Source organism: Melospiza melodia, chromosome Z (assembly GCF_035770615.1).
Source record: "Melospiza melodia melodia isolate bMelMel2 chromosome Z, bMelMel2.pri, whole genome shotgun sequence".
NCBI lineage: Eukaryota > Metazoa > Chordata > Aves > Passeriformes > Passerellidae > Melospiza > Melospiza melodia.
Window position 1 is genome coordinate 62240923 of NC_086226.1, and position 25112 is coordinate 62266034.

The following is a 25112-nucleotide window of genomic DNA, read 5'->3' on the forward strand; positions in this document are numbered from 1 at the left end:
GGGGACGCGGCGCGACCCGGCGGCGTCGGGGGGACGGGGCGGGGCCGCGAGGCCGGCGGCGAGCGGCGGCTGAGGTACCGCGGGGGCGCGGGCGGGGCCGCAGCGCACCGGGCTGGGCTGTCCGCCCCTCGCAGCCGGCCAGGGGGCACTGGGGAGGGTCCGGGAGACGCGAGTCCCTCCGTTGCGTGCCCGCCGAGCCGTCTCGTAAGCCGCCGGGCCCTCGGGGTAGGAGGGGTGTGCAGTGCTTCCCCGGCTCCATGTGTGTGTGTGTTTGTGTGTTTGTGTGTGTGCGTGTTTGTGTGTGTGTGTGTTTGTGTGCGTGTTTGTGTGTGTGTTTGTGTGTCTGTGTGTGTGTCTGTGTGTGTGTGTGTGTCTTGGCGCAGAGGAGCTGCTCAGGAGAGTGTCCGGCGGGGCTGGCAGTGTGGGTTTGTGAGGATGGTGTACCACAGGCGTTATCCACGTTGGTGTGGAATGTGGCTTGGCTTCTGGGTGGAGTGACCCCTACAAGGTTTTTCTCTCTTTTTGGAGTAGAAAAATGACCTTTCACCCGCAGACTTCCTTCTGTTTGTGACTGGAGCAGCCCCTACAAAGTTTTCCTCCTTTTGGAGTGGGAAATGACCCTGCACTCACAGACATATCATAGTCTTAGTATCTAGTGTGGCTTGGCTTGTGTATGGAGCAGCCTTGACGACGTTCTCCTCTGTTTTTGGACAAGACAACGACTTGTTAGCTTCTTTTCAACGAAGCTCTGCTGTAGTAAATTTAATGAACAGGCAGCCTACCAGCAGGGAAGTCAGAGAGAGACGCTTTGTTAGGAACTGTAGTGACAAGGAGTAGTGGGTTTAAACTTAAAGAAGGGAAATTTAGGCTAGGTAGCAGGAAGGAGTTTTTTACTGTCAGGGGTGTTGAGGTGCTGGAACAAGTTGTCAAAGGTGGTTGTGGATGCCCCACCCCTGGCACTGTTCAAAACCAGTTTGGATAAGACTTGAGCAACCTAGTCTAGTGAGAGGTGTCCCTGTCTGTGGCATCAGGATGTTGGGTCTGGATCATCTTTAAGGTTCTTTCCAATCTCTTAACATTCTACAATTCTATGACTTACTTGCTTAGAACTAGTAGCAAGTGGTGACTAGGAAGAAGGATGATTAGATACTGAAATGGGCTGCCCGTGGAGGTGGTGGAGTCACCATCCCAGTGGGTGTTCAAGGAAAGACTGGACATGACACTTGGTGTCATGGTGTGGTTAACAGGGAGGTGTTCAGTCTTACATTGGACTTGATGATCTCAGTGGTTTTTCCAGTCTAGTTGGTTCTGTGTGATTCTTCAGGTGATTTAATTAATTTTTTATCTCAAAAACAAGGAGTCTGTCTGTGGCCAGGGTGCCCCTACATCCTTGCCGTGCTCCAACCAGAGGAACTCTCCATCATGCTGCAAATGGGTTGCCTAAGGAGTTCAAGCAACTCTTTCTCTCTCACACAGTAGTGTGTTGGATTTTGGACTATTTGAAGTTTGCAATGAGAGTGTGTGGCATTGTGATAAGTTCTGCAGTTCCCTATCAGTTAACAACGAGCCTGGCATGCAATGACATGGACGAGCAGGCACAAAGCTCTGATAACAGTGGAGGGCCGTATAAACAGGAAGGGTCACAGATGCGAAACTGCCACTGTTTTCCCTCTTTTCTCACATTTTTTCCATTTAATGAATTAGTAACATGGAGAAAAGCTAAATGCTCCCTTTATGTGAGCTTCTTTTGAACTGTAGAGTATTGCAGGAGCTATGAAAAGTTTCAAGTTTTCCCAGGAAAGTACTTTCTTACTGATCTCATTGTATAATCTGCTCTGTAAGTTATAAACAAAATCTGTTTTCATTTAAAGGTAACTTTCAGTTTCAGGATGAATTTAAAGTTTTACAGAACTGCACAACTACCAACTTTCCATTCCAAGTTTTAATGTGTGCTTTAAGCAACATGTTTGGTACTTTTGACAGCTTTCACAGGTACATTGCATGGTTTAAGCTTTTCTATCATATCTTCCTCTGTGCCTCATTTCCCACTCTGCTTTGCCCATTGCCACGAGGTGTAGCTTGTATTTTGTTGACGCAAACAAATGCTGTATTACTTTTTTGCCTTGCTGTCTGTTTCAGATTTGAGGTTGTGTATGGAGGTAGCGCTTTCTACAACAAGGAATCACTGGGCACCTTTCCTAAGAGAGATCTGAAGCCTCCTCATGCTTAGCTGAAGTACTACCATATTCCACTAAACATTATTATAAAGAAGTGACAGTATTTTCTTTTTCTTCCTGCCTGACCAGGAAAGTCAGGTATCCAAGCTGAAGGCATAACGCAGGCTCTTTCTCATGCTCCTATCTGCATATGAATTCAGTTCCACCCTCTGGTTTGTTCAGAACTCTGTACCTTTCAGTATGGTTTTGCCTTACAAAGTGGTGGAAAACTTTGTTAGGAATTGTTTTACACAAGTCATACATCGCCCAGGCAGATATTCAGAATAGTAATGCTAAACAGGGCATTGCATGTCTTCTTGCTTCAAGTCATTCATGTGGTTTTGGACTCAGGAGAAAAACTATTTGAGATATTTTGTTTTCCTAGTAGAATGGTATATTAATTTTGGATTATTTTCCCTCACAGCCTTGCACCTGTTGTTTGCAGCTGCATTACTTTTAATTTGCAAAACATGATTCCATCAGCAAAAGTAGAATATCTACTTTCTTTTTTCTTCTTTTGGTTTTTTTTCTCTTTAGGAAAAAATGTGCCTCAGAGACTGCTGACCTCATACCCTGCAGAAACCTGCTTTATCAGGCAAGTGTCTCAGTTGGTCAGTTTGTAACATATACTCAACAAAATCATTGTTTGCCTACTGAAATTGCCCTCTCCCCTCTCTTAGCAAGACTGTTCAGACCTTAACCATTCTCTTTTGCAAAGGGTATGCATACACTTGAATGCAGTCAGCACAGTCCTGAAAGCAAAGGTGGTTCATGGTAAGCATGTAACTAAATATTATACAGCTGAGTTTGGCTGTATTTCTTGTACCAGCTGAACTTATTTGTAAACCCAAAGTTGATGCAAACTCATGATAATGATGCATTAGCAGACTGCATGAAATTCTAATAGGATAATCTCAAGTCAGTTTTGACAGCCTTGTCACAGAATATATATCTCATCAATTTATATGTTGCTATATTATAGACTTTTTTAAATTTCCATTAGTAAATGTGCCCTTTGGATTTTCTCCCACTGATTTTTACAGTGTAGGGGGATACTTAGTACTAGAGATTGTTGTTGGTGCTTTATTCAAGTATGACTGTGCTCACAAAAATGAAAGGCTAATAAATCCTGTTTCCTCAAGAAACACTTTTTCTAAGTATGCCATCAATCATTTCCATTATTTCTGTTCTATAAAGTTATATTTGTCTACACCGCTTCTTCAAAGCCTGACTTTAGTACACCAAGGAATGTGGATAAAATCTATCACCTCAGGATTTAGGCTAGTAAACTCAGAGAGTCTTCAACACTTCCACTGTTCATGATGTGTAGTTCGTGCCTGCTGTTGTTAATTGTTTCTGAATGCAGTCTGGGCATATCTTTGGACTCTTAAAGACAGAATGCACAAATAACTATAGGATTCAGTTCACTGAGTCAAGTCCATTCCCAAAGTCCCATTGTCAATGACAGAGGGGGACCATGACCTGGTACTGCACTGGAACAGGAAGTAATTAGATAGTTTCTGATGAGACAGGTCTCAATTTTTGCTCTACATTTAAGAGTTTGTCTTTATTTTGGGAATTTTTGCCTGCTTTTCTCTTAAATAAAATGTGCTAAATTTGTCCCTATAGATATTTCAACATAAGCTAATATGTGTTCAGGGGGTAGATTACAGAATAAGCATGCTCTATTTTAATATGCTCAAATTCTTAAAAGTTGGTTTATATTGTCTGAAACAGGACAATCTTATTAGAAACTTTTTTATAAAATGAAACCAATTTTTTGTTTGTTTATCTTACATAGAAGAAAATTTTGAGGAGTTAAAGCCTTTTTGTTCTTAAGAAAGTGTGACTTGTGGTGTTTGACTAGTTGGAGATGAATTAACTTATCCTGGAAAACACACAACCTCTACAAATTAAGCAGCTTTTTCAAAGGGTGGGAGGGATGCTTTTGCTAATAAAAGGCAACTGACAGAAGGAATTACAGGTTCTGGCTTGCACGCTGGCCCACCATCACTTTATAATTAACTTATAATTTTTTGAAGAACCGATGGTGGCTGTACTGCATCTAGAGAAAAACACTCAAAATAAAACTGAAATAAATGAAAATCCAAAACTCTATTTTTCTTATCCAGTTCACTCCCAGCCCATCCCGTAAAGGACACATTGTTATCCAAATTACCTTTCAGATGTTGAGCAAATTGTACCATGCTCACAAAGTCAATACAGTAAGGTTAATAACTTGTATCTCACATCAGTATTGCTTGTGTGTTACCTCATTTTTTACTTCTCAGACATCAAGAGAGCCTCGTATTTCTTTTTCACTGTGCTGGCACATTCCTTTGGTAGTGGGTCCTAAAAATCTCTGTGGTTTTAACAGTATATTATCATATGGTGCTTCCCTGATAAACTCAGAAAAGTTTAAATACTTCAGAAAACTATGGGAAAAGTTCTGACTTTGGATAGATGACAGCTGTTTAACATATCATGGTAAAGACTGGATTGTTTTTATGAGTCATGGCATAGGGTATTGTTGTAGCGGTGCTTTATGTTGAACATTGAAAGTCCTAATAATACTTTTCAGATCTGAAAAATTAAGAAATAATACATCCACACTAGTATATGTCTTAATTCCCTCACACTTCAATGTGTTCTGTATGAATTTTCAAGAATAAAAGCCATTGTACTTGCAGTATTGCTCATTATAGTTCTCATTTTTTTTTTGCTTAAATCTGCGTGCATTGTTCATACATAACCACAGAGGGGAAAATGTAACTTTAAAAAGGTCTGTAGACTCTTGAAATGTAAAAAAAAAATAAATTAGTATTACCTTCTGTCAGTGATCACTCTGAGAAAAACTTGCAATAAACAAGATGATTTTCTGTACAGATGATTAATTACTGGCAGATTTACAAATAAAACTGTATGATTTTACAAACAGTAAATTGCATTCCTTTCTATTGCAAAACCTTTTGTGGAGAATTTACTCTGAGGTTGTTTATACTCTCTAGCCATCCAGAACTCTCATGGAAATGAACAGGATCCCAGTCTGGGATGCAATGTCAGGCTGTAACTTAGCTAGCCCAAATCAAATGGAGGAGTAAATCCTTGTCTTTTTCCCCGTTTTCTGTGTTGTTTTACTTGAAGCAAGTGCCAGTAGTCTGAAGATTAAATAAACCTGGAATTTAAGATTTGGGCTTTGGTGGTGTTGCTTTTGAAGTAGGAAAAAGGCCCAGCATTTTTGTCAGTTTTTAAGTTTGCGATTGATATTTTTAAAATTCTGAAGTTAGTTGTATGAATTCCAGTTTTGATGTGAGTATTATTAGATGTTTCATGGTTTTCATCCTCTCATGGGCTGGAGTTATGCTTGCATTTAAGAAAGCCATCTTTATGAAATGGCTCAAAAGTGGAAAAGTCTTAAGTATAACCAGAAATCATTTATCCGAATTTAATATATTTTCAATTACTGCCTTTTTTCCACTGAAGTAATCTTATACAGTTGGTACTTTTCTCAGACCTAGTGTAGACAGGAATTAATTTATTGTATTAAAAAATAGAAACAGAGAAATGAAAATAATTCAAACCTTCTTTGCAGTTTTAGAAAGAAACAAGGTAACCTACAGAAAAGAAAGAAAGAAAACTTTTAAAATAATTTAATGTCTGAAAAGCCTGTGATGTAGAACCCAGATCTGAAAATAATTATCTGAGGAAAAGGTTGATGAAATGCTGTCATTTTTTCATAACTGGAAAAATGTAATGAATCAATGGATGGAATTTAGTATGAGCCATACTAACTCACTCTTGAATTGCATCAAATTATTAACAGTGACTATTTTAGGAGTGGTTAGATATATGTAATAAAATCTGGTTCTGGAAGGTTTCTCTGACACACACTTGGTCTTTATCAAGGCTGGCTGTCTTCAAAGACTGAGTCTTCATTACATTATTTAAATGTCCTATAGCTTGCTTCTTAGTTGCACCACCTGAAAGAGCAACAATTGCTGAACGCACACACAGTGAGGCAAGATTTCTTAGAAGCTGTTTTTAGTTACCATACATTCAAACCACTGCAGATCACTCTTTGGCTGTTGTAGTTGCACTTGAAGAAACATGAACTGCAAGCCTCCAGTTCTGGGTGGTTTTTTTGAAATCATTCAAGATAGCCTTGAACTCACAAAATTCCTTCCTCTTTCAGACATTTTTTCTATTAGTGTATGTTAACATTTTCTTTGTACACATTGCATTTTTAACATGCTATCTTAGAGGTAGGAGGAGGAGGAGGAGATTTGTACTGTCTCTACTGAGGCATGAATTCAGAGAAAGTATGTATTGGTTCTTTTGAAGTGATAGCCTCTGTTTTGTAGTACCTAGTCAACACAAGTCTTGTCAGCTCTCCTGTGCAATGATCTTATTGAGAGAAAGTGTTGGAAGTAATAAGAAAAATATACAGAGCACTTGTCAGCTGTCCAGAAACAGCAAGTAAATTAAAATATGAACAACATGGGCATTAAGCATTGATAGTTTGTCTTCTCTAGAATTCAGTGATAGAAGCAGCTGAGAATGAGACTGAGGCAGATTCCACTCCTCCTCTATATAGTCTTTGCAGTATTGATACATAAGTAAAGACAAAGTGTCTCAGGGTGTTTATGCAGAGAGAAAGACTGTGCAATAATATTTCTTATACACTATGCTTATGTCAAAAAGGTTATTGGGAAAGTCATATATATTTCAAAATGAAGGACTGAAGTAGATATAAGTAACTGGCATTATGTGCAAGAAGGAAGACAAAGTGAGGATCTGTGTACTTCGTTTTCATGTTCTGATGCTAACTTTGGCACCTTAGTTTGGTATTTCAGGAAAGATGAGTGAGCAGAAATTAAGGCAAGCAGATGCAGTGAATGCTATTGATGGTAGGCAGATAAGAATTTGGAGTGTTGTTGCAAGGAACATACAGAAAAGGAAGAGCTGAAGTAGATGTCTTGAAGGCTGTTGAGGGAAACTGATTTAAATTAGTTTGATATTGATAATCTTGGTGTTGTTTTCAAAGTGCAGCAAGCATGCAGTGACAGAGGAAGTTCAGGTGTTAATATAAGAAATATTTGCCTTCCAAAGGTACAGTTAAATTGTCTGTATGTCTCTGACACAATAGGCGTTTTTGAAAAGAAACCCAAACCCAAAACCCTGGGCAATACTTAATGGGATGTAGTTGTCATTGGCATGTTGGCGTATTCTAACAGAACTGATGTGGAGCAAGGGAGGAATTATACCAGTTCCTTGGCATTTATGTCTGATTTTGTTCTGAGTGGTCAACCTGGAAAAAAAACAGTGGGACAGAGTAAAAAATTAGCCAACTGATAATGATACTTAAGGAGGAAAAACAGAAATGGAAGATATTAGCATGCACAGTTGTGGAAAATGGCTGTCTCAGAATGATGCAGTGTAAGAAAGAGAAGCTTCTTCAGGACAGGATATGCAAAGAACTTAAGTATATAGGCAGGTAATGTTGGGTTAGGGAGGCATCACAGCACACCTGCCAGTCCAGATCCTCAGCACCAGGGAACCACTGATCAGAAAAATTTCACATCTTAACCTCGTGGCTTTAGCTATAGGAATGTAATTGTGCAACTAGCTATGCAGAGAAATGCTCTAACTCCTTGTGTAGGCCTATGTTCCTATGTAAGACCTTTCCACGAAGATCCGGTCTTTCATTTGTTAGTATATATGAAATGTGTGTAAACACTGACCTACTTTAAACATGCCTTTCTATGAGTCACTGGTGTTCCACCTTTGAAAGAAGTTACTCTTTCCAAATACTGTGACACAGTTGCTTGTTGAAAGCTGTAATTAGCAAAAACTTGACTATACTTACAGAAATAGTAGTCTCAGTTCAGGTTGGCACACTTAGGATAACTTAGTTTATTGTTTCTCTTCATATATGCTTCATTATTCCATTTTAGCTTTCACAGGGAAAGCCCAGAAATACAACAATTAATGAAATCTCCCCTTGTTCTCCGCAAGTTTGCTCTGGTCTTATGGTACTTACTTATACCACTTACACTTCTTAACAATACTCTTAGAATGTATCAACTTCCCTTGTATTCCTGCTACAGAAGGCCGCTGCCACCAACGTAAGGAAGCTTGAAAAAAGCTCCACTGCTCATACTAGAAAAAATGTGGAGGGTGAGAGTAGCTGTCTTAGGGAAAAATTATGCTTTTTTATTAGCAATAGACTGACATGCTGAAATTTTGTCAGGGTAGTCATTACAGGTATCCACTAAAATCCTGATGACTTGTACTCCATTTCAGTTTTGCAATTAATTCAGGGCCAGAGGGTGTTTGGTAATATTTTCTAGACAGCGAGGTTTAAATTAAAAATTACACAGGAGCTGTGGAGTGTAGTGAAACATTGATGAAAGCTTGCAAGCTGGACTAGGAAACAGAAAAAGATACCAGTCTTGATGCCTTCAGAAACCATTAGTGGGATTTTATGACAGCTTCATGGGAAATACTTCAATTGTACATGGACAGAGCTTCAATGTAACTTCTCGTGTCATTTGACAGAGTTAGTTTCCCTGTTCTGATTTCGTAAAATTCATAGCCATAGTTCATTTCACTTCCTGATTGCAACAGCAATGATTCAGCAGTGGGTTGGAAACTATTTTATTTCACGTCTCCAGCTGTAGGTTAGTGCTGTGGGTTAATAAATGTTAACCTTAGTCACTGATGGCTACAAATATGAAACAAATGTAAAACAAGTGAGTCTAACTAAGGATAATACTATTTTTCTTGCAAGTTTTCCCCATGTTTCCAGCTAAAGGTTGGTAATGCACAGAAAACGGAAATGAAGTTTAAAATGTAGTGGGTGATTCCTGTGTATCGAAATGAGCATTTAACACTAAAACCAAGATGTCCTTGTTTCTTCATTCATGTAAGTGGTGAAAATTAAGCTTCTGTGTTGGCTTAGTCTACCAGGAGTGATGAGGTGTGTAACAGCTAAAATTCTTGGTAATGCAGTCTTTTAAATTTTTTTTCAATAGACAGTCCTTAGAACATGGCCAGCTCAGTAATGACCTATTCCTATGCAATTTATCTTATAAAGATTTCAAGGTAAACTATCTATTTTTTTAATGTTTAAATCATAACACATAACACATTTAAGATTTGTTTGCTACTGCATAAGACCTCTACAGCAAACTCAGTGTTTGTTAAAAATGGATACATTCCTTCTTTTTGTACCACTCTTTTCTCCCAACAATGACTATTCTGTTTACATATTGTTTGTAACTGTGTTTAAAATATCTGTGCACATAAAAAGACATGACACATACATTTTAATATATGTATATTTATCTTTTTTTTTTTTGCATTTTAGAGCTGTGATGGCCAGTCACCAAGCAGAAGTTCAGAGTTTGAAGCTAGATAATGATTCAGTTATAGAAGGAGTAAGTGACCAGGTACTGGTGGCAGTTGTGCTCAGTTTCACTTTCATTGCTGCTCTGGTATATACGCTTTTAAGGTGAGAATGTGTTGAGAGGAATTATTCCTTTTTTATAAAAATCCTAACTTTCTTCACAATTGTGTGCATTGGTACATAAAAACTGTGATTTTGTGATAGTAAGGAAGTGGTTGTTTGATTGCTTACTATATTTAACTAATTGGTTGGTACAGCTAAAATCAAAAGTGGAGTTTAACTCTTCCATATCTTCAGATAATCAAACTTAGTAGTGTTCATTGTTCATTAAGACTGAAAATGATTAAATTCACAGTCTGTATGGCAGCTCTGTTGTATTTGGTTAAAAAGTACAGGTTTGTCAACGACTCCAAGATTAAAATTGGATATATTCCTCCAATGTATGTTCTAGCTGAAGTCTCCTTCCAAGAAAGCAAACAAACAACAGCCCAAATCCAAATAAATTGACTAATTTTTTTTTTCAAATGAGTATGCTGTACAACAGTGGACTGCGATGTGCATTCCATACAGGAAAATGTTAAGTTCAGAATTCAGTAACGTTAATGATGAAGTCATCAAAGCTTATTTTTATTTCAGAGTTTTTCTTTGCATCCGAACAAACATCTTAGCCTATGTGTTTTGGGAAAATGAGCTTCAGATTGGCTTTATTTTATTTTATTTTATTTTATTTTATTTTATTTTATTTTATTTTATTTTATTTTATTTTATTTTATTTTATTTTATTTTATTTTATTTTATTTTATTTTATTTTATTTTATTATTGATGTATGTAAACCTCTGAATAGAGAACAGTTTTCAAAATCAAGGGAACTCAGTTTTAGTGACACAGTGGCATCATGGAACTTGAAGAAGATATGTCCATGTGAGAAATATTGCTAAGGCAGGGTTACTTGAGAGCAAGCTACTAAATAAGCTATAAGTAGAAAAACTTGGTTGGACTGCAAGGCAGTGCTGCTGTAAGGACCAGGAGATCACAAAAGAATCTTAAGAAAGGCATTCACTTCACTTTGCCTTTTTTTTTCCCGATGCCGTTTCAGTTACTCAGATTGCTTTAATAATGCCTCTTTTTTATCTGCTCTGTTATGATTTCTCTATCCTTTATATTGACATTTTTGGCATTTGTGACTTTTAGTTTAAAAGTTAACACTTTATTTTTGAACTCTAGAAAGGCAAGTAAGAAATATTAAACAAAAAGTGAGTGGAACAAGGGTCAGCAGTTGTCAGAGTGGACAAGAGTAGCAGGAGTTCAGTCAGAATTAAGTTCAGGAGATGATGCGTCAATTATGAGGAGTTACTTAGGGAGGAAGATAACGCTACTTATCGACTGCCTCTGCAGAGTAATGAGGTAGGTAAAAAGTTGACTGTGAATCCTGTTACATGCCTTGATGGTTTATTTTCTGGAGAGGCAAACAAACTGAAAACACAAAGCTTCCAGACTTTGGAGGTCTGCATTGTATGATTTGTGGCCAGTGACAGGACTTGAGGAAACACTTGAAGCTGAGTTAGAGAAGATTTAGGTTACAATACCAGAAAAAAGTTTTTCACCCAGAAGGTTGAGCAGGCTCCCCAGGGAAGTCACAGCACCAGCCTGATAGAGTTGAAAATGTGTTTGGGCAACACATCTTCGTGTTATATGTATATGTATATGTATATATGTATGTATGTATACTATGTGTATATATATATATGTTATATATTATATACATATGTATACTCTCATGCATATATGTCTTGAGCAGTCCACGTAGGAGTTTAACTCAGTGATGCTGATGGGCCCCTTCCAACTCAGCATATTCTGTGACTGTGATTCTATGACTGACAACTGAAAGACTTATCTTTTCCCTCTTAGCTCCCTGCTCTGCCTTCTGGTACCTTTTGAAATTGTGTCTATTCAGGAGCACTCTTCATCTCTCTCCTTTGTATTGTTGCCCTCAAAATCTGCATAGTATGATAGAAAATCTGTACAGTACAAAAATTATAGTACTTTTAATTTATTTAGCAGAGAGGGGGAAGTGAGGAGGAAAAAGAGTATTTTCTTTTTCTTCTCTAGTTACCTTAGACAGTACAGTGGTCTTTGTGTTGCTTATATGGTGTTCATTACCCCAGTTTTTTTTCTTGCCTTTCATGCTTCTGTATCAACAGAACTGAAATACTTAAGTTGGAACAGGTCATGGGTAAGTATACAGGAAGGAAAGTTTACAAGGTGATGAGTAGCTGCAGGAGCTGAATCAAAAGGGAAATAAGCAGCAAGGAGTATGTGTTGCAGTAGATTTTAGGGGGCAGAAGCAGAATATGGAAAGAACTGTTAAGGGATATAATTGTTGTACTTGTTTCCAGGTGAAAGAAGTCAATGAAGCATCGCATCAAGGCTTCATTTATGCTTCTTGCGGAGAAACTTAAAAGCCATAATTAACATTTGTAACAAGTTGCAGATATGTAGTTCAGGCACTATATGATACTTTTGTGATGCCTGTATGCTTTTGAGTTATAAATTTTGATAAAATGAAGCCAGATTTTTTCCATCATCTTTTAAACTGGTGAGTAGGTTGTCGCATTACATATGAGATTGTGAAAATTCAGTGTATTCAGCAAATTAAAGGAATCCTGATCCTTTCATTCCCTACAAGGGATTTGACCTAGATGACTTAACTGTTCCATGTTTATGGGCCTACAGGTTTAGATTTTTTCATCTAATTTTTCTATCCATCATATGGTATGATTATAGGAGCAAGTCACTATTTTCAGCAGAAGTGAGATCTTAGTCCTTAGAATTTAACAGTGTCCATCACTGCACAGTGATGTGCCAGTCCCCTTAAGTACTGTCCCTCTATTTCCTTGTGTGAGACTGCACACTGAATGAGTCTTCTTCCTTCCAATCATAGTTTGGCTGGGCCCTCTGTGGTACATAATACAAATCTTTCCACATCATGGGACCTTTTCCCTCAAGTTTTGGCGTGCTAGCTGTCAGAAATAGGGAAATAAAAGGCCTTTGCATCTAACTTTATTTCTTTCTAGCTTGTGTTTGATAATGCCTCTAATGACATGGCACCATATTGGTTTTCATTTATTTCAGTTATCTTCTTACACTAATTGCATAACAGAAGTTATAAATTTGATATGCCTTGAACTCTGCCTGTCCCTTCTTGAACATTGCATGGTTTTCAGCTACATCACTGTCTTATGCATAAGTGACTGTACATGGTGTACCCCTACAGCTCTGCAAATGCTCTCATGATTTTGGCATAGTATGTTATACCAGGGTAAGGTCATGTAAATGAACACTTGCAGTAGCAAATTTGCTATTGCTAATTTAGTTGTTTTTGGAGAAATCAGAATAAACTGTCTTACAATTCATGCCTTGCGCTTGTGTGTGAATCAAATTGGACTTCAATATATATCATACATTCTGGCAAGCTGAAGATGTGAAATACATTTATTTTGTAGCATCTAAACAGAAAAATACTTCTATACATATAATATGCATGGCAGACAACATCCACAAAATCTGATTCATGGAGACCAAGGGTGCATAAGAAGGGTTTTCATACAGGCTTTCTATCATATAACTTTCATAGGTCACCCACATTAGCATTAAATAAATTTTCTTTTTACAGATAGTCATGTAAATATTAGCATGAAAAATATGGGACTTGTCTATTTTTCTTTGTATAAAGAATGAGGCAGACAAAATGTTAAACATTTTAGCAGTAACACAATAAACATTTGAGCAATAATGCAATATTATGATTGCCCACATTAACTGAAGGGAAATATTGCAGAAGCTTCTAGAGCCATTGAGGAAATTATATAATATAACTGCAACCAGAAAATGTCCTGAAAGTTCAGCCAGTCCAGCCCTCATCTCTGACAGATGGTCAGCTTACCTCAATATCCCTGGAAGCATTGCAACCTGTTTTTTGATTTAACTTTTAGTCAGGGATGAATCTAAGTAGCCTAAAGTAATCTTGTCTGATTTTGTACATTATGTAGTTAGAAATGTGTTTCTACAAGCCTTAGATAACTGTGGGAAATAATTGCTCATATTTTTAGAATGAAAGACTTTTTCTGTCCCCTTTTTACTCCATGAACAGTCTTCTATATACACTGACATTTCTTAAGTCTTTCTCTAATGTATAAAAAATGTGGGCAGTAGTTCTTATTATCTTCTGAACTTTCTTCAACTTCTCTATGTGTTTCTATGCATTTAGCCCAAAATGGTGAACAGAATCCAGCTGAGACCTCAAGAGTGCTCAGCAGAATGTATCATCATTCAAATCCATATGAATTAATAAAGCATAAAAATTCATATGCTATTGACTCATATTTATTGTAGCTCAACACCTCTGATTGCTGTCAGCACATTTTTAATTTCAAATCTCTCCCATTATGCTTTTGAATTTCAAATTTGTAATATATCCATCCTTCCTTCTTCAGTGTGACCCTTCCCAATGATTCCTCTTGGCATATCTAACCTGCAGTTTGCCTGCCTGTAGAATCCTCTTTTTTTAAAAAAGAGTGATTTTAAAAGAGTGGGTTCTTTTTATATCCAGTCTGCTGATAGTTACATAAATTCAATATTCTAAATGTAAGTTTGTCTACCCCTTCTTATGCAAATGTCATGTAGCAGATAAAATTGAAGTAATTAGGAGGTTCCAACTCTGTGACTTAGACAGTGAGTGAAAAACTAGTAATTTATTGAGTAATTTGTTGAGTAGACCAACAAATAAGAAACTAGCAATGGAGACAAAAACGCGTCTTTAATTAAAAAGCTTTCAAGCTACTTCATTTTTTTAGGTTCAAAGCTTAATTTTTTTCTCAGATTAAAATCTAATTTTAACATGATTAGTAATTGGTTGGGGAGTCTTTGAAAAATTCTGCTGCTGTACAGCTTTAAGTGTCCAAGGTAACTTTAGGATCCAGAATAAATTCCTGTTTCCTTTATTATTTGTGTACTTCCTTTAAAATCCTTTATAGCAGGAAATAATGTTTTTTTGCCCTTTGTTCAGGTTTCATATTTGTTTCAGTGAGTTATTTTTCAATGTGGGATCACAGGGCTTTTTATTGCTTGTATTTCCTTTCACAGAAATGAACATCAGAACATACACCCAGAAAATCAAGAGCTAGTGCGAGCTCTTCGTCAGCAGCTTCAGACTGATCAGGTGCTGTACCAAGCGTTGGCATCATTCAGCTCTCTGATGTGGGATGCTGCAGTCTTCTCTGAGGTTCTGGAAGAAGATGATCTTGAAAGTTATGGGAGCTTACTTACTGTACAGAGGCATCCTTAAAATCCATCAAGTAGTGGGATAATGTACCCTTTTTTAATGGATGCATCAAGGAATTAAAACTAAATTTTGGCTGGTTCTTTTTTCAAATAAGCTTTTGCCACAAGGTGGAGTATGTTAGAGTATGCTGTGTGCTTCCTGGAATGTTCCTGGGAACTTTAGGGTAAAGGAAAGGAAATCTGGAGTACAGTTTGCTGAGAGAGGACAGGGATAGATGTTTAGACTGATAAGCAGTGTGTAGCAGAACAATGGCACAGCAACAGGAGCCAGGCACAGACTGACAGAGAGGAACTTTTTAGCAAAGCCTTTAGTCACAGGACAGAGAGTAGTGGTTTTAAACTGAAAGAAGCTAGGGGGATGCAAGGAAGAAATTCTTTTCTGTGAAGCACTGGGGACAGGCTGCCCAGAGAAGTTATGAATGCCCCATCCCTGGAAATGTTCAAGGCGGGGTTGGATGGGGCTCTGAGCAGCCTGGTCTGGTGGACGATGTCCCTACTTATGGCAGGACAGTTGGAACTTAGTGATCTTTAAAGGCCCTTCCAGCTCTGACCATTCAATGGTTCTGTGACAGCATCCAGTTAAACAGGTAGAGTCTATGCCATACTTTTGGAGAATATTGAAAAGTCTTGTATCATGATATGTCTTGAAATAATGACAGTGCATATTTATATGGAAGACAAATATGGCAAAATGAGGAGAAAAATGGTTTCATGACAGTGACATACGCAAGTTGATATCTGTGTTTGGGCTTGGAAACACTAAGTGCTGCAACTGGTAGTAAGCAACGCAGTTTGGTTACCTGGCTCTGGACAGAACTACTTAGGATAATGAAGCAACAATATAGATCCAAGTTTGTTATTCATGCTCTAGCATGTATAACCTGACTCATTGTGAAGGACCAAAAGGAGGTTCCTTCTTTGTGGTCTTTAACTGGTTTGAAGCACACACTTATTTAACAGATGAAGGGAAAATAATGGTCCTGTCACAAGAACGTGCTTATTGAATCAATGCATTTAACTATGTTTAATTTTTACATTTAAATATATTTCTCATTTCACATAGTTCTGTTTGACTTATAGTGAATGAACACCAATTTATTATTTTTTAGAACTCAGTAGACTTATATAACATAGTATCTCCAACACTTTGTGTTTTCCTGCTGTTCCAGCAGGATGCTTCTGCTGGTGATCGGCATCGCTTCTATACAGATATGTCGTGTCCAGTCTGTTTGCAACAGGCTACGTTTCCTATAGAAACAAACTGTGGACATCTCTTCTGTGGTAAGCAAGAAAAGCTCCTAGCACCAAAGTTAAAAACAGAACAGAAGTACAAATTTTTGGCACTAGCTCAGGCATCCTAAATCAAAACTTTGTTTCCTTCTAACTGTTTATCATTGCATCTGCAAAATAAATAATTTTTTATAAATAGTTGAGAAAATACATTTAGAAATAAACAATTACTTTAGGAGTGTGCAGCATTGTTTTCTATGCTATCAGGAATGAAACTGTTTAATTTTAAAATGTTGAAGAGTATAATTTGTTTCCAGTTTAGTAAAAAACTCAAGATGTTGAAGAACATTTGGGAATGTACCATTTTTTTAAAAACTGTTTTAGAAATAATAAAATATTCTTTATTTCACAAAATATTTTTTCTTGGAAGTTCTGCAGAATTATAAGTAAGTGCAAAATTGATTAAAGTGTTTGGTTTTGTGGTTTGTTGAGGCTATATTTATTTCACTGACACCCTGTGTAGCATTTTGCTTCTTCTCCTTCAGGTTCCCAGTAGAATTCTTCCATCTGTTTTTTTTTGAAGTATATAGCATATACCATGCCCAGTTGTTTAAATGAAAAACAAGCAAGTTTGGAAAACAGATAAAATACTTACATTTTTATATTTGTCTTCATCTGTTGAAACTGATGACGATAAAGCCAAGTTTTTAGGATAAATTTTACATCTCATGACATTTTTGTGACTTCTACATTTTAAACTGGCAAAAATTTTTATTATTTGCTTCTTCACTTAATGAATAAAAATTTGTTGTGTTTCCCAGAAATAATGCCTTAAAATTACTGATTCATGTGAAACCTGTTCAGAAGTTTTCTCATTAATAGCATTGAATTTGAAGACTTTAGTTCTTGGTATCTTCAGTGAATGCTGTACACAAAATCACATCAGAAACTGTAGATTTAACCTAACTGCTTATATACACTTTTTGTTGTTTCCTTTGCCATTAAATGTATTATTTCAGGTGATGCATTTTTCATCTGAGGAGTTTAAATGTGTGTGTACCTTACCTTCACTAGGTTCCTGCATTATTGCCTACTGGAGGTATGGCTCATGGCTGGGTGCCATCCGCTGTCCGATCTGCAGACAGACGGTAATATTTTAAATCATCATCGACCTGTCAGTTTTGTCTAGGATAGCCTGCCAAAAGGCACTTACATGTGAGCTGCAATAGTGAGGCTGGCAGATAAAGAAGTCTGAGAAACCGAAAAAGTACAGAGGGATATGCGAGACGGGAATGGTCGACATTCAGTTTTTCTGAACTTCTTGCTTTGACAGATGGCTCCAAAAATTCAGGTTGTTCTGCAATAGCTGATAACTCAGCTATTTTTCTGTAAAGACTATATGAAAACAGAAAATTGTAAGATTTAAACTATGATCCTTTCATGCTTTCTGTTGAAGATGTTATTAACTTCTTTTACCAGAATTTGCATCTGAAAGGCTTGGCTGCACACTACTGGTTCCTGAGAAATATGCTCTCTCTTCCCTCTGTCCCTACCAAAAGACCTATCCATGTCAATTTCTTATTTTGGTCTTATTTTTAACTTGTATGTATTCTTAATTTATTCTTTGTAGAGCAAGCACTAACTTACTTCCTACGCAACTTACTTACATTGTCAGTTTGAAATATGTTCCTGCAACTCATTAAGGCTTAGGATCTCTGAGTCTCATACTGTATGTTTTAACAAAAGTACATCTTTGTTTTAACAGTGCACAAACTACAGAGCTAGTAACTTCTAATGAATTATGTAACTCATGCCCTTGTCCCTCCATTGTATCCTACTTTGATTGTGTGTATCAGCAGGACAAATGACTGTAAGAAGACAGTTGAAGGAAAAAAAAATAGATGTGACTGGAAGGAGAATGAATAGGTTTAGAGTGTAGCCAGTGAAGAAAAAGACACAAATAATAGGTGGGGAAGGTGTGGAAAAGGGGAAAATAAGTTATTTTCTTTATTGTCTTTCCTTATGTATATTTTCATTTATGTTTTTCTGAGTAACAGGTATATTAGGTGGCACTGTTTGCATGGTTATGTATTCGTTCTAACCCTGATTTTTAAATGGTGAAGGGAAAGATGTATACATGAACATGAGTCATACAACAGGACCAGAAGTTGAATGTAGATCTTTGTGGCAGGACCAGAAGTTGAATGTAGATCTTCTCATGCTTTCGTTTCTGAATGTGACTGCCACACAGATTTATATTTAGTTGCCAGTTACAGAGGAAGCTTCTGAAGACTATAAGAATTTAAAGCACTATGCCTTCCATGTTTCCCCTGATAATCTGCATTTTTTACCTGTACATTGCTTCCAAATAGAAGTCTCAGCAACGTCTATGTAGAAAGATAACATATATGTGAGTAAGGTCATACTCACATATGTCTTATTTCTCTATGTTTGCATGAAAGTTAACCCAAGAACAGAGCAAAGTTCTCTGTCCATACAAAATAGTTGAAGGTTAATATATTTTTCTTAATTCGTCTTGGTATGAAGATCCATATGCGAAACCATGAGTTTTGCTGCATGTTTGTTGTTATGCAAAGCAATCCTAAAAATAGGAAAAGAAAGGCCTCATTGATTGCTTTATTCTATTTCCAATTTAGAAAAGAAAATTAGATTAATTTGGTTAATTAGCTTTGTTCTCCAAATCATTTGTCCCACTTATGAAACATAAAGCATTTAGGTGTTTAGGAAGCCTCTCTTAAAAGGAAGGTTATTTTGTGCTTTTTTTTTTTAACAATCTCTTTAAAAATTAATATTCTGTAAGGAGCTGTAAGGAATTAATTAGTTAAAATCTAATAGCAGTACCCATGCTAGTAATTTTCAGGTTATTCTCCTATTAACTATTCAACTAAACCAAAATATTTTTGTTTATATAGTTAACTAAAGATGACTATTTTACATTTGCATGTGTAACATAATCTCCCTGCTGTGCCTAGGTAACACTATTCTTACCACTCTTCGGTGAAGATCAGCAGGGTGCAGCCCAAGTGTTTCAAGATGTTAATGATTACAATCGAAGATTTTCAGGACAGCCCAGATCGGTAAGTTTTGGGTAAATTTAGGAAGTCAATGGTGTCAGGAGAGTTTGAGAGCAATTTTTTTTGGTTTTTCCCCCCTTCTTTTTTTTCCTTTCCCTGGGATATGGATTTTCTCTTCCTGATGCTTAGGGCCTAGGCAACTTTTCTTTAGGAAACTTATATTGAAATGGTTAGGCCAAACCCAAAATTATATATTTGTCATTTATGAAAATGTAGGGAAACTTACTTTTTTCTTTTAAGTGAGAATCTAAAAAGTCTTGAGTTTTCTCAAGTATTCATGTGTTAAGTTGGTTTTTAGATATGAGTCATTATTTTGAAAGGATCGATAATTAGTCAGTAAAAATACTTAATGAAATAAATTACATGCAAGGAAGAATATTCACTTCATTGGTCTTTTTACACTGATTAAAGAAGAATATGAAGTTCTACTCTGTGCCTTTCTCCTCAGACAGCTGTATGTTGTCTTGATTTTTTTCCCTAGCCTATATTACAGTCTTTTTTCTCCTTTCTGAGTGTAGGAAAAAATAATTTTTCTTCTGTAAATAGCTAAGAGGGGTGCTCAAAGTTCTACAAATGTTAGAAAGTCAGCCTTGTGAGCCCATCTCCTGTGTGCGTGTCCTGTTTCGCAAGGTGAAATGCACACACACGCATACTAGTAACCTCCCTGCTTGTCTTCATTTGTAATGGGATTTGGATATAGTAAAAAGACATTAAAAGAAAAATGTACATTACAAAGAGACAGAAGAGGGAGGAGTATTTTTCTAAACCGCAAAGTGTATGGGTTTTGTCCAGAAGAGGTTGAAACTGCCTTTCAGGCTCCATTAGACCTCTCTGCGAGCTGTGTCTAGTCCCCAGTAACCTGTCTGAGGTCATGCCAGAAATCTGCACTAAAGCCCTAATTGTACTAGATAAATTGTCTTTGATTTATACAATGTTACCACATACAAAATTTCTTTCTCAAAAACTTTTTCAGCTGTGGCACTAAGTCAGTCTATTTAGAGTTTAACAGCTCTGTGTAGAAATTGTGTACCATAGAAGGGAGCCAGTATAAAAGAAGTTTTAAAGGTCACCCCTCCCTGCTCATCACAACAAAAACCTGAATATTTTCTTCTGAGCAGTCTCTTGCTAAGCTGGCAGAATCATAGTAGCAAAATGGAAAGGAGGCAGGAATGGATTTATTTAAAGCTTCTTTAGTTTACTTTGAAGCTTCATCCATCCTTTGGAAACTTGTGTGAATCACTGGTTATAAACTAGGAGAGGGGGTATTGTGTTTCTGAAAAACTGTAACCTATTCTACTTTGCCTATTAGGTTTTTTCTCACAATCCTGGTTTGTCTTGCATTCTGATCAATATTTTACTCCAGTTAACCTGTTTGCTGTTTCTTACTTTCCCAATCATTTGTTTTCCTCTATTATTTTCCTTCATAATAGATGCCAGTATATTTTCTCGTAATGTATATTAAGTGTATGCTTTTCATTGTAGAATAACACAGTTTAACTGTTTCTTGAAAACATATATATTCTAATGCCTTTCTACCTGGTGAAACTAAACTCAATAACTCTTCCCGGATTTTGTTTTAATTCCTATAAACTAACAGAATCGAAGATGTAATGTAGTAGTAGAAACTTCAGTTTAGCATGGATGAGTTGCTAAAGCAAAATACTAACTTTTAAATTCTTTCTTTATAGATTTTGGAAAGAATTATGGATCTCCCCACTTTATTGCGACATGCTTTCAGGGAGATGTTTTCTGTAGGGGGCCTCTTCTGGATGTTTCGCATCAGGATATTCCTCTGCTTGATTGGAGCCTTGCTGTACCTGGCTTCACCTCTGGATTTTCTTCCTGAAGCTTTGTTTGGAATTCTGGGGTTCTTGGATGATTTCTTTGTCATTTTTCTGCTGCTGATATATATCTCTATCATGTACAGAGAAGTGGTAACACAGCGTCTAAATAGATGAAATGGACAAAAGTGACCTAAAAGCCAAGTCAGTTGTGGAATGTTTTAAAAAGAAAACTATAAAGTAAGTATGATATAGCAATGTGCCTGTGTATGATTTCAGTAGTAACAATTTCTTAGCTGGTTATGTTATACAAATATAAAGGGTTAGTATATGGTGATGCTTAACTGGAATCTTTAATTTGTGCATTACATATGCTTCATAAGGTTGAGGTTATTTTTATAATGTTGTAATAAACCACCTTCGTCTACTTCCACCTGATTAACAACTGAGTGTAATGAAAGCAGGAAACACTTTCTTTGGCGTGTTGTGGTTTGTGAAAAAGGAGTTCTAGCAAAGTACTTCAAACAATAAGCCCTTTGCATAATCTAGATGTGTAAGAAAATTCAGAAATTCTTCACAGTACAGTTATCATGGTCAAATTGTTTGATGTCTCCCTGTTGTGGACTAGAGTTTTTTGAAATAAAAATTGCTCTTTTTTGTCTCTGTGGAAGAAGAAACCCAAGGACCACATTACAATTATCACCTTGCAGTTTGCTGTTGTCCACATGCTTCAGAAAATAAGGATAATACCTTGATATTGCTTGAACTGCACTATGTACAGTTGCATGCAATTTGTACCATTTTATTTTTATATTTGGGAATATATACACAATATCTGCTCTACACTGAGAAACCAGTATTAGGCACGTCACACTCATTAGTGCTCTATTTTTTTAAGCGAGAGCATGGTTTTTCTCTTCAGACTTTTTCATTTGGCAAGTATATATCTTAGAACCAGAGGTTTTGGGCTGCTTTGGGTCAATGCAATATGGCTGAAATGTAACTTTGCATTTCTATATATGCATTAAAACATTCTGCCAATTGGAGAGGACACTCAAATTCCAAATAGTGGTTGAAAAAAAGAAGTCAGAACTGGATGTTTACAGTACATGTACTTGTATGTGTACAGTGTAGATGTTTACCCACATGTACATTCTGCAATATATGTGTACTAAACAACATAGATATTGGGGTGATTTTCAGTTGGAGTTTTCTTGTTTGGTTGGTTCTTTGATTTGGACGTTGATAGACGAGGTTCTGAATTACTTTGAAAAATAGTCTGTGATAAAGGACCGTAAAAAATTCTTGAAAGTGTTTTCAAGAATACCAGGATATTAATTATCCTTAAAGCTGGTTGTTTTTTATGTTGAATTTGAGCATAGGCTACCATAGCTGTACAAGTAATTTGAAAATGCTTTCATTTTGAACAATGATTGTGACTATAAAGGTCCAGGATATGACAGGTCATTGTACTTTTTAGCTAGAGGACTGATAATTGCAATTTAACTTCCTGAGTACTTGAAAGACAGGGAATTAATAGGTGATTCTTTGTGTGTTTACATATATAGGTGAGACTTAAAACAAAAGGGACCTTTTCACTGCTTCTGTGTTTTCCCCTTGCAGGTGTCTTTCTACAGCTTCTAGAACTTAAGCATGTGCAGGAAGATGCTAGAGCTGAGACATCAGGTGTCAGTCATTGAGAGTGCAGATTGTCCTTCAGTGTCAGTGTTCTAAATGACATTTATTTAAAACTAAATTCACCTATTCTTCATTTGAAAATTTCATTTTGGAAATCCGAGGACATTTTACAAATGAACTGGAAAGCTAAACTTTTCTTTGTTGCTGTTTGTTAGAGATGGGCAAGAAGAGAAAAGGGAAGTAAAGTAAGATTTGGAAGAAAAGAGTGAGAGAGAAAATTACATTTTTGGAAGCAATGCTAGCTGACTTTTCTTGAGCATCTTGGTTGAGCTTTTCACCTTGTATTGGCATTGCTAATGTATGGTGATGTTTTAGTGGCTACCTCAGTTAAAGCTCTTTAAGGTGTTATTGAGTAAGAATGAGAAATTCATAAGCTGTTAGGTTCATTTACAAAGCAAGACAGTAGTTTAGGATATTATGTAAGACAGGATTTCACAGTTTTACTGTAAGTGTTGTTTTTGGTTTGGGGATTTTCTTTCTCAAGAAATCTAGCTGAAAACAAACCCCAAAATTCTTTTTTGATTGAGTAAATTTAACACCCTCTTTTCTCCTGGAGTTCAAGTTGTAGGTTTGCTTAGAGAAGAGTGTGAACTGCTCTTGTAGAGTAATTAGAGTTTCTTCATGGAGTTTGTTGATCTACTACTTCATCCATACTTTTACCCTATGATTATAATTTTCCCATGACTCTCTAAATCCAGAGTGGATATAGATGCACATGAAGCTGCTTACTGATTGGTTGTCTTTGAATTTCCCAATTCCATGCACTACTGTGAAGTTCATGTGGAAATTTCCTATCCCATCTAAGGGGATCCTGTGTATCTGAAATCGTACACAAACCACATCTGAAAGACTATATGAAGTTTCCCCATGTTCTTTTTCTTCAGTACATTTCTGATAGCCAGAAGGGTTTCACTCAGAGGCTTCTGCTTGCTTTTGAGTATTGAGTAACATTGTAATCTTAAATTCAGCACATTAAATGCTTGACAGAATTATAACTGTTCTTTTCAGCGATACGCGTGCTTGCCTGTGGCTGTTCTTTTTTGGTCCTGCAAGCCAATTATAAACAGTATTATGACTTGTTCAGGCCTTTTTGTGTAATGCAAAGATGCATCTGCCCTGCAATGTTTGGCCGCTAATCCTTTCCACAAATCTGAAATAGCTATAAGTTAGCTGTCTTGGGTGCTTAGCTTGAGCTTAACCTAAGCTCTAGAACTCCCAAGAAGCTGGAGATTAAAATATGAGCATGTAGTATTCCTGAACTGTGTGCTGCTTAGTTGTTCTGGCAGCAGTGTGAAAGGTAAGGGTTAGGGCTGAACACTGGTTTCAGAATGTGAAGGAAATATGTGATGCTGTGTGCAGAGTGACTGCAAACATTGCTGTGGTTTTGTCTCCTGTGGTGGGGCAGGCATGTCACTAAGGGAGGAAAATGTTAAAAAGGAAAACTATAGCATGAAGATGTATGGGGATAAAACACAGTTCTTAAAAGACTACATGGGCACCAAAAGCTATGTGAAATATTTGATTGTTCTAGCAATATTAACAGAGAGGAAAACAAAAATTATACTTAATAGCTCTTACAAAATAACTTGTAGCATCTTGAGGCCTAGTGATCATCGCTGTATAGAGCGATCCATTTCTGTGCTATTTGTGTGCCACACCATTGATGTCTGTGAGGATCAGGCACAGCAGTGTGGTTTGGGGATACAATTTTGCCGTAAGTTTCATAGAACTGTAGCAGTATGTTACTCTAGATTTTTAAGACAAAAGAATTTAAAACTACTTATTGTTACTTTTAATGATAATAAATTACTGTTAAAGAGATTCTCTTGAATTATTTTATTTTATTGACTATCTGGATGCAATATTGTTTTATTTCCCCTTTTTCCACTTCCATGCATTAAAGTTGTAAGTGTGGTGTCCCACCCTTGAGGGGAAGGGAGTACTCAAGATTTGTAGGTGCCCATGGTCAAAAGGAATGACAAAAGTCAGAGGGTCCACAAAAACTTTAAAAGTTCTATTAGTAAATTACATACTTGGCATGGAAATTGGTATAAGTTAGGACCTTATCTCCTCTATGAACACATGGCAGTGGGTTTTGAACAGAGGGATACGGTGAAAGGGGAGAGAGAAAGAGAGAAATTAATTAAAGTGCGAGAAAGAGAAGAAAGGAGAGAGGGAAAGAGAGATCATCAGTCCTAGCTCCAACATTGATCCATCTAGGGTGTCCTGGGGATGTCCACACATGTGGGCTTGGTTGGAATACCTTTTACAAATAAATGTCCCCACCTTGGAGATAAGTGTCTCACTTTCTATGCAAATTAGCAACCCTGTGCAGTCCATTCC

The 25112-nt window shown here is 36.9% G+C and overlaps 1 protein-coding gene across 11 annotated transcripts; it reads left to right on the top strand.

Annotated features, from left to right (window-relative positions):
- Nucleotides 1-26: 26 nt before the first annotated feature.
- RNF170 (ring finger protein 170) lies at nt 27-24590 on the top strand. Of its 11 annotated transcripts, XR_010031330.1 has the most exons (9): nt 27-74; nt 2754-2811; nt 9586-9729; nt 14768-14843; nt 16135-16246; nt 17270-17343; nt 19189-19293; nt 20979-21311; nt 22695-24590. XR_010031330.1 is itself a non-coding variant. In XM_063181116.1 (8 exons), exons 3-8 carry the CDS (start codon nt 9593-9595, stop codon nt 21246-21248), a joined length of 774 nt encoding a protein of 257 aa, XP_063037186.1. In that variant the 5' UTR covers nt 27-74; nt 2754-2811; nt 9586-9592; the 3' UTR covers nt 21249-24590. The 11 variants fall into 11 exon arrangements, 10 of the variants coding, with proteins under 10 accessions (XP_063037186.1, XP_063037192.1, XP_063037194.1 ...); XM_063181116.1 differs by having other exon boundaries at nt 20979-24590; XM_063181122.1 differs by having other exon boundaries at nt 16138-16246; nt 20979-24590.
- The last annotated feature ends 522 nt before the right edge of the window (nt 24591-25112 follow it).